General features: G+C 46.5%; 1 protein-coding gene across 5 annotated transcripts in view; it reads left to right on the forward strand.

Annotated features, from left to right (window-relative positions):
- Nucleotides 1–13,144, forward strand: part of PSD3 (pleckstrin and Sec7 domain containing 3) — a 139,180-nt gene that overhangs the window by 65,531 nt on the left and 60,505 nt on the right. For all 5 annotated transcript variants that reach the window (XM_074533398.1, XM_026792921.2, XM_074533396.1 and 2 more), the window contains 2 exons: nucleotides 8,125–8,237; nucleotides 10,983–11,041. In XM_074533398.1, coding sequence (XP_074389499.1) covers nucleotides 8,125–8,237; nucleotides 10,983–11,041 — 172 coding nt within the window. The remainder of the gene's footprint in view (nucleotides 1–8,124; nucleotides 8,238–10,982; nucleotides 11,042–13,144) is intronic.

A 13,144-nucleotide genomic window follows, 5' to 3' on the forward strand; every position in this document is an offset into this window, starting at 1 on the left:
TGTTCCAGGTTTCAGCACCCCTGAAGCGTGATGCTAAATGTACCCTTCTTTTAAATTGTGAAATCCAACACATAATTGCTTTGTGGCACATATTTAGGAAGCCTCTGCTCCCTGTAGATCTCCTGTTAATATTAGTAGTTAGGGCTTTCTCTGAAATGTGCCCGGGCTCATGTAGGACTTAAACAAGGCAAGGGGTTGTTGAGGTTTCAAGAGCAGCTACAGTAATTGCCACCTACATGCTGTAAGCATGCTGCAGCAGCTGGGGACAAAGAATCGTTCCAAAGCCTTAGGAAACTGAGGCGTGCTACCTCATGCTTGGCAGAGTGAGAGGGGAAACAGTGCTGTTGTTGCTGGCTCATTGATAAGCTGTGGTTTATTGAGCATTTTGGGGGCAGCTGCTGTGATCTGTGCTACCTCCCAGCTATGGGAGGGCGTTTTGCAGCATCAGTGACAGGTCTGAGACCTGGGAAAGGTTGCTCCTTCACTGTCCACTCCCTGGATTCATGTTGCCCATGCACCTCCTGAGTACATCTCTTGCAGCCTCTGCAGGATGACAGGAGGGAATGTGGTGCTGCTCTGGCTCCTCTCAGTCTGCATTCTGGAGTCCAGCCCTGGACATGGGGAGAGCAGACTTAAGGCTGCTCAGGAAACTAGTTAGTAAGGTTCAGTGGGAAAATGCTTCTGAAGGTGCTGGGATCAGTACTGGTCACTACCTCCTAAGGGCACAGGGGCAGGCAAATTGAGACAAGGCAGAAGGCTAACTTGAATGACGAGGAATCTTCTGGACCTAACAAAATGAAGGTGTTCATCCAACGGGAGAAGGGTCAGGTGACGTGGGAAGAATACAAATTTGCTGCTCACCACTGTAGAGAGAAAATTCCAGCTAACAAAGTTCAGATGGAGTTTAACATTGCCAGTACTTGTGTGGGACAACAAAAAGATTTTTTTAAAATAAGTCAGTAGAGAAAGGCAATGCAGAATGGCTCAGTGTATTGAGGGACCATGGCTGTGAGAATGATAAACTCCCACCTGATCCTGAACTTGTGTGGGATTTGTTGCTCCATCTGGATCCTCATGGGTCTATGGGGCCACATGGGATTTATCCAGAAATACTCAAAGAACTGGTTGATGTCATTGTGACATCTCTCTTAATGATTTTGGAATGGTTTGGGCATCTGAAGAGATCCCAGTTGAGTGGAAACTGTCTAACCGTCTAACTTGTCTAAGGGCAAGAAGGTTGACCCTGGAAACTATAGGCCTGTCAGTCTCAGTTCAGTGCCTGGTAAAATAATGCAGAAAATTATTCTAGGAGGTATTGAAAAATACTTGAAAGACAATGCAGTGATTGGTGACAACCACCACAGCTTCATGAGGAAAAAGTCCTGCTTATCCAACCAAATTTCCTTCTGAGACAAGGTGACCCCTTTAGATGATCAAGGGAAGCCAGTTGATGTGATCTTTTTGGATTTCTGTAAAGCTTTTGATACTGTCTCTCTGAGGACCCTCCTGCAGAAAATGTCCAGCCCGCAGCTGGATAAACACATCATGTAGTGGGTGAGCAGCTGGCACATGGTCAGGCACAAAGGGGTGCAGTGAATGGGGTGACATCAGACTGCTGTGACCTGTCACTGGTGGGGTTCCACAGGGCTTCATCCTTAGCCCTGTGCTTTTCAACATCTTCATAAATTACTTGGGCACAGGACTTGAGCATATAATAGGTAAGATTGATGATACTAAACTGGGAGGAGCCACTGACTCCCTCAGAGGAAGTGAGATCCTGCAGGGAGACTTTGATGAACAATGGGTCTGGGGAACTACGAACTGTGTGAAATTTAACAAGGGCAAGTGCTGGATTCTGCACCTGGGATAGACTGGGAAATGAGGTGCTGGAGAGCAGCACAGTGGAAAAGGACTAGGGAGTCCTTATGGAGGGCAAGTTGAATATGAGTGAGCAGTGCCCTGGCAGCCAGGAGGGCCAGCTCTGCCTGGGGTGCATCAGGCACAGCATCAGCAGCCCAGCAAGAGAGGGTATTTTCCTGCTCTGATCTGCACTGAGGCAGCCTCACCTGGAGTGCTGGGGCCAGTTCTGGTCCTTTCAATATAAGAAAGATACGAAGCTACCAGAAGGTATCCAGAAAAGGGCTACAAAGATGGTGAAGGGCCTGGAGGGAATGCCAAAGAAGTGGCTGAGGTTCCTTGGTTTGTTCAGCCTGGAGGAGACCGAAGGGAGACTTTATTGCAGTCTACAACTTCCTCACAAGTTGAAGAGGTGGGGCTTGCACTGATCTCCTCTCTGTGGTGACCTGTGACAGGATGCAAGGGAATGGCTTAAAGTTGTGTCAGGGGATGCTTAGGCTGGACATTAGAGAGAGGTTCTTTGCACAGCAGGTAATTGGGCTCTGGAACGGGCTCCCCAAGGAAGTGGTCACAGCACCAAGCCTGACAGAGTTTAGGAAGTGGTTGGACAACACTCTGAAGCACATGGTGTGATTCTTAGGGGTGTTCTGTGCAGAGCCAGGAGTTGGACTTAATGATCCTTGTTGGGTGCCTTCTAGCTCAGTGTATTCTGTGTTCTCTGTAGGGCAGAAACTCATCCCTGTGGCCCTTGGTATTGCATTGTGCTCTGAGAGTGAGGAAACTGCCTTGTTTATTGGCAAATATTCTTTCATCAGTTTCCTCTCCAAGTTATCTTCCAAGGGGGTAAATGTGCTGCAGAGGAGGAGAAGATGTAGGTCATTGGTACCTGCCATGGGCAGGGAGTGTTGCTGGAAAGAGCCCAGAGTGGGGTAGGAGACAGAAAGACGGCTAATTCTCAAAATTTGCCTTAGGAGCTGTTGTGAATTTAGGAACAGTATTCCCCAATTTAATGTTCCCGCTGAAACACTCCAAAACATGCACCACTTGCTCCCCTCCCTCCTCTATGGGGCATCTCCTCTCTATGGGGAGGAGAGCTGGAGGCACAAAAGACAAAGATCAAGGATTGAGATAACAACAATTTACTGGAAACAGTAAATTAAACAAGAAGATGAAGGGTAACAGCAACAATATTAATAACAGAGTGTACAAGAGAGCTGAATGATTCACATGCAGGCCCCCACCATGTGGAAACCAGCAATACCCTGACTGCTCCAACCCCTTACCTGACCAGAAGGGACGCCTCACCACTACAACCTGTACCTGAGGTTGTACAGAAAAACATCAGGCTCCTAGGCATGCTCCTTCTGGCTACTGCAAAAATTGACTGTCCTGGCCAGAATCAGTATGTTTTCCATCCCTTATGCTATACCATCTATATCATGTCCAGGTCCTACACCTCCCAGCTACGCGTGTGTGTGTATGTGTGTGTGTGTAAATGCAAGCGTGAGTATCATTTCCATAGTCAGTGGCTGTCCTTTCAAGATGTCTTTTGAGTTCATTTAGTCCACGACTGTGAGTTCTGTCTGTTCTAGATGTCTTCCAAGGCAGAAGGGCTGCCTGCTTTCACCTGGTTGCAGTCTGCATCAGGAGCTCATGACTGGTATATCTGGAACAGCCCATATTCATTCTCCACAGTAGTTACAGCATACAGAGGCAGTGCCATTCAGCAAACAATATTGTACAGTGGAACATTACAGACCGTTCTCACTCCAAAAGTGAATCCCCTTGGGGTACACTTCATGCTTCCCTGTCCGTCTACATTACCCATCAAGTGCCATCAGGTGCTTGAGCAAAACCAATCCCATGCATGGATTTGCTTTTGCAGAAGGGTGGGACCAATCCCGACCATGTTCCCTAACGCATTTCTCCTTCATACCGCAGGGTCTTTATCCCCTGCTACAGTGCATAGTAGTTTTGATTGGGCAGGACCAGCTTGATTGGTAGAGCCTCTTGTATTGACTAACAAGGTGGCCTTTGCTAAATGCAGATCCCCATGTTAGAAGGTGCCACCCATTGCTTTCAATGTAATTTTTAACAGTCCATTGTGGTGTTCAGTTTTCTCAGAGGTTGGTGCATAATGGGCAATATATTATACCCACTCAATCCTGTGCTCTCTGGCCCTTGTGTCTGTGGGGCTCCTTTTGCAATGAGTCTGATTAGTTCAACTCAGCTCTTTCTGGCGTGCCATGTTGCTGCAGAAGTTGCATCTCAAGGCCCAGGATGGTGTTTTGGGCCTTGGTGTGAGGCACACGGTTCATTTCCAGACACCCAGTGGTTGTTTCCACCACTGTAAGCACTTGTGTCACTTGCCTTAGTGGGTTTGCAGCAGTGTGATGGAACCAGTCTGCCAGGCTGCCCCATATCTGTGTTTCAGCCACCTGTACCCACCGTACCAGAGAGGCCTTACCCGCCCGGCCTGCTCCGTCACAGCGCATGTTTCACAGTTATGGTAACTGAGAGGCATGGTCCATGGCCAGGGCTGCCCCTTGGTCACAAGCCCACTTGGATGTTGTGTTTCTTCTCTGATAACCTGAGGCATCTTGAGCCCACTGAGCCAGAAGAATTGGCTCTTACATTGCCAGTGCAGATTAACCCAAGCCGCTTTAATCTTGGTGGCCTGATCCATCTCTGCATTGCTGCGATGCTCTTCAGCAGCCTGACTCCTGGGCACATGTGCATCTCATGGTGTTCTTCTACAGCCAGCTTCTCTAACAGGGCAGCGATTTCTTGCCAGGATTCATCAGCCCAGGTGGGTTTCCCTCTGCACTGCCAATTGGCCTTTTTCTGTCAGTCCTGCCACTCCAGCACAGCATTTGCCACCATCCACGAGTCAGTGTAGAGGTAGATTGCTGGCTCTTTCTCTCTTCAGTGGTACCTAAAGCCAATTTGATGGCTTTCAGCTCTGCAACCTGATTTGATCCACCTTATCCTTCAGTAGTTTCTGTGACTCGTCATATAGGGCTGTCTACGGCTGCTTTCTGTTTTTGATTTGTCCCTGTGATACAAAAAGAACTGTCAATAAAGAGATCATATTCCTTTTCATTTGTAGGTGGCTGATTGTATGGTGGGGCCTCCACAGCATGTATCATCTTCTCCTCTGATGATGATGATGGTAGTCTGAAATTTTCAGCTTCAGGCCAATTACTGATGACTTCCAAGATCCCTGGGTGATTGGAATTTCCTGTTCAAGCTTGCTGTGTGGTCAGAGTAATCCAGTTACTCCACAGTGGCATGATGTGTTGCAGGGACTTTCTCTTTGAATATCTAGCCCAGCGCTGGCAGCTGGGGCACCAGGAGGGGCTGTGCTTTGGTGTCAGTCACTTCTGAGGCAGCTCTGACCCCTTCATAAGTCACCAGTGTCTCTGCTTCAGTGGGGCTGTAGCTGGTCTCAGATCCTTTGTATGTTGGAATGTTTGAATTCCTAACTCCAGAACACCAGGGGTCGTTGTCGAATCTCCACATGTACCCTTTTGCCAGCGATTCCCGGAAGGACCACTCTTCCCAGCTGTACTGTGGAGCATATTTTTTACATCTTGTAGTGTCCTGACTGGCTACTGCATGAGCAATCTCCTGTTTAATTTGTTCAAAATCTTATTATTGTTCAGGACCCTGCTTGAAATCATTCTTCTTTGGTATCACTTGACAAAGAGGTTTTAAAATCTGTCTGTAATCTGAAATATGCATCCTTCAAAAACCCACAGTGCCTGACAGGAAACACAGAAACCTGTGTTTCATTCTTGATGGTTGTGGGGACATAGCTGCTGTTCCAATGACCATGTCCATTGGAATCTGATGGCGTCCATATTGCCATTTTACTCCTAAAAACTGAGTTTTCTGGGCAGGTCCCTTGATCTTACTTTGCTGTGTGGCAAAACCAGCCTTCAGGAGAATTTGCGTTGTCTTCTCCCTTTTCTCGAAAATTCTTGCTGTGTTGCCCTGCATGATCATGTTGTCAGTATATTTTTTTTGCTGTCAGTATATTTTTTCCTCACATCCTTTTCCAGTGCAGTCTGGATTAGTCCAGGATAATTAATGGGGTTCTGTTTCCACCCTTGGGGAAGTCAGTTTCGGGTGTATGGCACACCCCTCCAGGTAAAAAACTGAGCTGCTAAAAATTCCTGCTGCTAAAGGAATGGAGAAGAGCATGATAGCAGTGTTGTTGGTGGCACCACCTCACTGCTTTGGACTCCAGCTCATACTGAAGTCCCAGCATGTTGGGCACAGTGGCACTCAGTGCTGGTGTGACTTCATTCAGGCCATGATAATCTATTGGTCCCTGGGCTTACACACTGACCATATAGGACTGTTAAAGGGTTAAGAAGGCTTGCTGACCACTCCCTGGCTGGCTCTCCAGTTCACAGATCATCTCATGGATGGGGGTCACAGAGTCCCAGGTGGTGCCATAGCCATCAATTGTATCTGCTGTTCTTCAGCCCTCAGCAGTCCCTAAACAGAGAGGTCCTCTGAGAGACCAGGCAAGGTATTCAGCTGTCTCATTTCCTCTGTCTCCAGAGCAGCTATCCATCCCATAGATCCTAACAATGCCTTTTTGGGTCCTTGAAATACCCTCTTTTAGGGTAACCTATGCTAAAGATGCACTGGGCCTCTGGGCCAGTCCCAGTGGGATGTTTTTGCCATTCATTTCCAGTCATGCTCTCTCCACCTTCCAGTGCAGGCAGCTGTTGGGATCCCCTTGGCACCCCAGAGAGAGATGGATTCTGTCCCCACATATCTTGGTGGCATCCGAGAACATCATGTGCTGATGTGAGCTAAAGCCTTACACTCTTGGGTGTCTGATGTGCCAGAGCACTGGATCCACACAGTCCAGTACATCTGATTGGCCCTTTCTTCTGCCTGGCTGGGGCCTCTTTAGTTCTAGTAATAGTACATGTTGTTCACTTCTTGTAAATATGAGCTGGAGGTCCCTTCAAGAGGATCAGAAGTAACATCAGCCCTTATATTAAAAATTAACTCTGTCCTGGCCAGAACCAGGACAGGAGGACAAAGTAGGAAGGACAGAGAAACCCTGTCAAGATTCACTTATATCTACTTGTGAACTGGATTATTGGCAATATATTACATGTTAAATTAAGTTATTACCATGCAGATCACACTCTGTGTGGGTGTGAGATTGTTGCAAGTACAGCTTGTCTCTGACCTTACATCACAGAGAAAAAAATTAAAGTTTGTGCATCCAGACTAGATAATGTGAATGTCCCAGCAATATATTCCATTCCTCTCAGATCTGGTGTTAGTTTCCGTCTAATGGGATGTTTAAAAATTGTCTGTAAGACCGTCATTCTGTTTGTCTTCTTACTTCAGATACAAAAGTTTTGTGTTTTCAGTATTTTCTAGAAGCATCTTGATAAATGAATGTAGAAGGTCATCTTTGGCTGTGAGATACATTTTTCTATGCAGGAAGAACAGCAATGTGGTTAAGAGGAGGTGTGGTCAAGCAGGAGAATAGAAGTGAAAGATGTGTGTCGTCCCCACCTCTCTCTGCACAGGCTTGCTGGCTGTATCCAGTGAGTGCCCAGATGTGCACCAGCTCTGTGCCCTGGGCTCTCATAAGCAAGAACCTCAGGAGGGCCAAGTTACTCCTCCTGTTGTTGAAGCTCAGTGGAAGATGTTGCAAGTCTTCTGCCCTTTTGCTCAGATATTTTCTGCAGGTCCAAGTAGTCACACTCCTCTCCATCTGTTATGGTCCTGGCCATTCTGATAAGTGACCAAACATTCGGTGTTAGCTGTGAGTGCTGTGCACTACTTCACCACCTGGAGTAGCTTTTCTGATTTGGAAAGCAGTACTAATGAAGTAAAGTTAAAAGGTGCAGGGATTTAAAAGGTGGGCAATTAGAAGAGAATAGGGAACATCCTGGATATCTTATCATCCATAAAGAATACATGTTTCAATTCCTTGCCCATAGGAAAAAAATTAAAAGTAAGAACAGCTATTTCAAATAGTGGAATTACTTATTATTTTGCATATTCAGTGGCTGAGACCGATAGTAATTTAAATCTTCTTTCATTTACTAAAATATTGGAGTTAATTGCATGCAGAATGATAGCCCAATTTCCTAGAAAGGCTTCTTGGAACTGAATGTGTACTTATGTACTTCTTACTGTGATGTGTGCTTTGCTCTGTGCACTGTGTGAAGCAAAAAGAGATTTATTACCTTAATTTTACTTTTTTTCCTTCTGCTCTTTTAGGAGTTTCTTTAAAGCCTTTTCACTTATTGGAGAAACTCAGGAACGAGAGAGAGTTTTAATCCACTTCTCCAGCAGATACTACCAGTGCAACCCAAATGCCATTTCTTCTCAAGGTAACTTTGTTCCTGATATTGAGGTCTTTCCACACATATGGTGTATGCCTGGAAAATGAAGCTGTGTGGTCACTGTGCCACACTTTAGAGACTGTCTCTGAAACCCTCAGCATGAAAGGTATTCAATATAAATAGGTCCTCAATACAAATCCTCAGTTGTGGCACCTCCAGATTTGTCCTCACTTGTGGTTTCTTTTCTTGCTGGCTTTGGTGTGTGGGTGCTTGTACTCCAGCTACACTCATGTGGACAAGAATAGGTCCTCTGACACGTGAAAGAGAGGTTGTTCACTTTCCGTGCTCCATTCAGCACTTGTATCTGCATGCACTGGCATCAGGCATGCCAGTTCTTGCCAGTTGTGGTGATGAATATTGAGTGCTGTATCCAGACCCTGGCATGGTTTCATCTCGACTAGCTAACATCAGTCAGAGTGCTTCTCCTTGCCAATGTTTTCAGTCAGTTTGGAAATAAATGATGGAAACAAACAAGCACATAGATCAATCCTGAGAAAACTGGGATTGCAGAAGAGGACAAACTGTCTGTTGGCGTAACTGCTATGTTCAGCCAGACATGCTGGCAGAGCCTTGTGGCCCTGTGATTGCAGCACATGCTGATCACACACTGAAAAAGAAGGCAATCATCGGTTTAACTGTACTTTAAGTTTAATGTGTGAGAAAGAGCTGCTACAGTTGGAGGTACCACTGTGCCTCCTTACCCCTTGCTTTGTGACCTACCCCTGTTTCAGTGAGATAATGTTTGGGCGCATCGCACCTCTTCAGCTTTACTGGCTGTCATGCAGGGGAGGGAGAAAGTTGGGAGTAAGACAGGATCTGCTCCTGTGCTATCTCTGTAATGTGCCTATTGCCTTTCTTATTTCAAGACACTGTAGGCAGTCAGAACAAGTGCGTCATGTCCAGAGTGAAACAATGACTTGCCTGATGATATGGCTGCCTTACTCTAGTCAAGACTGCAAGAGGGGTATTGTGACTTTGGACCCCGAGTAAGCATTTAAATCCTGCACACTTAACCCAGGATCTTAGTACTGTGCGCTGTTTGGGCACCACAATATAAGAAAGATACAAACCTATCAGAGAGTATTCTGAAAAAGGATATGAAGATGGAGAAAGGTCTAGAGGGGAAGCCAAATGAGGAGCAGTGAGATCACAGAATTTGCAGAGTCTGGAAAAGAGGAGACTGAGGGGAGACCTCCTTGCAGTCTACAGCTCCTTCATGAGGGGAGGGTGAGGGGCGGGCACTGATCTTTTCTCTGTGGTGACAGTGACAGGAGCTGAGGGAATTAGGAGCTGAGGCTCTGAGCAGAGCCTTAAGAGTTGTGTCCGCAGAGGTTTAGGTAGACATCAGAAAGAGGTTCTTCTCCCAATGGGTAGTTGGGCGCTGTAACAGGCTCTCCAGGGAAGTGATCACAGCGCCAGCCTGGCAAAGCTCAAGAAGTGTTTGGACAATTCTCTCAAGCACATGGTGTGATTCATAGGGATGTCCTGTGCAGAGCCAGGAGTTGAACTCCATGATCCTTATAGGATGCCTTCTAAACTTGCTTGGAAAGGTTATTCAAAAAGGGTCTAAGGTATTACTACTTTTTCCTGAGTTGGGCACAAAGAAGAACTTGACAAAAGTTCCCAGAATGTTCACAACCAAACTTTCCTAGCAAACCTTAGAAAATCAGGAATTTAAAACAAACATTCAATCAAAATAAAGCATTTCACAGACCACTGACTTAGTAAACTTTACTCATCCAATCTTAATTACCCATGTGTCAGAAAATGGAAATTAGGAGTAGAGAAGAGGAAAAATATACAAAAATAAAGAGCAAAAAACCAAGATACAGCTACTGCCCTGGATCCTAGTGTGGTTTCAGCTATCCAAAGACAATAGGAACACAACCACATGTCCTGGGGTCTGCTCTGGCTTCCTGTGGCAAGCAACCCCTGGGGCTACTTCCAGTCATCTGGCCACCCTGGGGCTCCAGGGCAGAGTGTGAGGCATTGCTTTCAGTGTGCCAGTGATTAGTGGCAGTTCTGAACTAGAGGCTCCAGAGAGTGGGGTGTGGAGCAGTGCACCATCCTATTTTCTGCAGAGCTGCTCTCCCTACACAGACATTTCTGTTATTTTGAGCCAGTAATCATTTTCTTCAGTCTCTCAGTTCTCCGACTCTATTCTGTGGTTCTGTGAATCTGACTTATTGCTGAGGGCCTTGGCCACAGGACCAGCTTAGAAGCCCCTGGAGTGCTCTCTACCCAACATGCAGCCAAGGCAGCACAAGTAACTGACTGTACTTCTCCAAAATTAGGTCTAATTGAGCTGTGAATGAGGACTAAGCCAGAGGGGAAGAAAACCAGGATACCCTGCTGCACCCACTCCTTACACAAGAAAAAATGTATTTTACTTTTCCCTTTCTGCACTGAAGTAAATGAAGAAGGAGGTGTTGATTCAGACTGTAGTGTTGGTATTAGCAAGCTAAGAGTGATAGCATGATTTCCTGTCTTGCTTGCCTCATCCATGGGTGCTGCAAGACAGTTTTGAGAGTTACTAAAAGATGAAAGAAAGACTGTTCTGGTTTGCCAGCTGTATGATGACCTCATTGTTCATTTATTTAATTATGTGTATTTCTTGATAAAACAGATTCTTATGAAGGGAACAGACTTAGTTAATCTATGAGTCTCAGTTTCAGATTCTTGAAGGTCCAGATGTGGTTTTGCATGTGACTCTGGTTATTTCTCTTTCTGCAGATGGAGTTCACTGTCTCACGTGTGCCATGATGCTGCTGAACACAGACCTCCATGGCCATGTGAGTATGCACAGCTTTGTGTAGACTGCTCCTATCCACACCATGCTGGGACTAGGTAGCTGGTGATGGTCCCGGTGCTGGTGGCCTTCTTCTGAAGCCCTTGCAGACAGCAAACAGTGAGAAGGCTGCACTCCCAGGCTGTTGTCCTGGGCAGGCCTTTCCAGCATGCCTTGATCAATCATGTGTAAGCTGGCATTGTGCCTGGTGTTGTGATAATGTCTGAGCATACTCCCTGACCTTAGGGCCATCTTTCCGATGTGTTTACCATCCTTCCTGCAGCAGGTTCTGACCAGGAAGCTGTGCTTGGGATTGGCTTCCCCTTTGCAGTATGTAAAAACATGTGGGAAGGCAGAATAGAGATGGGAGTGAAGAAGACCTTTTGGGAAAGTCTCAAAGGGAGGGTGATGTTTGCAGGCATTCAGTTGCAGGGGGCAGATCTGGTGGAAGCAGAGTTTTGCACAGACAAAGGATGGGTATACTCGAAACCAAGAGAATGGAGGGGGGATGTGAGCATGCTGAGTGGGAGCCCTGTGTTCCTGTACTGCACACCTCACCCCATTGCCTGCCTGGGTGAAATAGTATTCTGGTTTGAGTTCTCTTAGTCACACTGCTACAGGGTGCCAGCAGCCTTAGGATGGGTATTTCAGCACCCATGGTGCAATACACCATGCAAGGTATTCCCATGCTGATGAGAGGCCTCCTCTGCCCTGGAGTTAGGATGGAGTGTGTAAAAACACAGGGAGCATGGCACTGTAGTATACAAAAGCAGTGGCTTTAGCCGGGTAGCTCTGGGGCTTCTCTCTGTCCCTCCACTGCACTTGCAAGGGCTCTCCCAGGAGGGTTTCTGTTGGGAACTCTTACACACCAAGAGTGTTGGATTGGGCAGCAGGACATAGAGGGATCCTGGGTCTGTCTAAACGGGCTACTGGGCCCCTGTGGTGGTGCAGGTAGTAAAACCAAGACTTGAGTATTCACAAGGAGTTCTGAGACCCACCTCCTATTAATGGAATGCCTTTGTCTGCAGGTTGTGGAAGCAGGAGGGGGTAGGGAGTTGTGAAGAATTTTTTTCTCAGATGGCTTAGCCTTCCCTACTGAATGACTGGATGCGAGGCGTACAGAAATGTGCTGCAGTTTGTCTCTTAGCACACATAGCTTCTCTTGAGGACACCTGAGTCTTTCTGCAGAGGTATCCCACTCCCCAGAGTGGTGAGCAGCCTGGAGCTCCTGCTTTACAGACTGCCTGGCCTCACAGTCCAGGGAGGGAGACCAAATAATGGTCATGCATTAGCCTGACAGCAATTCCCATTGCTCCCTGTGATGCTTTAGTGCTCCCTGCGATGCTTTAGTGCTTTAGTACTGTCTTCAGTAGGTACTGGAAAAAACAATTTAGCTCTGACCCATCATTGCTGCTGCTGACTCTGGTTGTTGCAGTGTGTGACTTTGGAGACTTACCCCACTGGCAGTTGACACTGTGTTGTTATGTACATGCAGCTGTAGTATTTCCCAGACTCCTACTTGTATTATGTCCATGGGTGTGCCATCGTGTTCCCTCAAATCCCTCTGATTTCCTCTGATTTGGACTTCCTCTTACTGCTTTGCATTTTTCCACATAGGTGGTAAGTTTGGTGTTTTTGATTTGGAATGCAGCCCTTGCAGATATGCCTAATTGCCTGTTTCCTAACAAAGATAACGCTTTGCCCCATCCTTACCAGGATTCTGCTGGAGCAGGAAGCAAATGAGTCACAGGGCTTGTCTATACACTGTGCTCTATTTGTTACTGACATACTGATCATAAGCACAGACATTTCTATTTCACAATCAGCTCCACTGCTTGTAGGGCTGTAATGCAGCTGCTCTGCCTTCAGTTCACACTTGCCTTTAACTCTTGTAGACAAACTTTTACTTAATCCCCTTTATGTTCCCTGTCTTGCCACACTTCTATTTGTAACTAAACATTTTTGCTAGATGTGTTTTGGAAATGCATGCTTGGCTTCTCTGCACAAAGATCATCACCCACATTAGTACTAGAGAGTTTTGAGGTATCTCTAGACCACTAGGCACATCCTCTGGAACCTCTGTGGCACTGTATGAAGATGTCAGCTT

This window comes from Zonotrichia albicollis, chromosome Z (assembly GCF_047830755.1).
Source record: "Zonotrichia albicollis isolate bZonAlb1 chromosome Z, bZonAlb1.hap1, whole genome shotgun sequence".
NCBI lineage: Eukaryota > Metazoa > Chordata > Aves > Passeriformes > Passerellidae > Zonotrichia > Zonotrichia albicollis.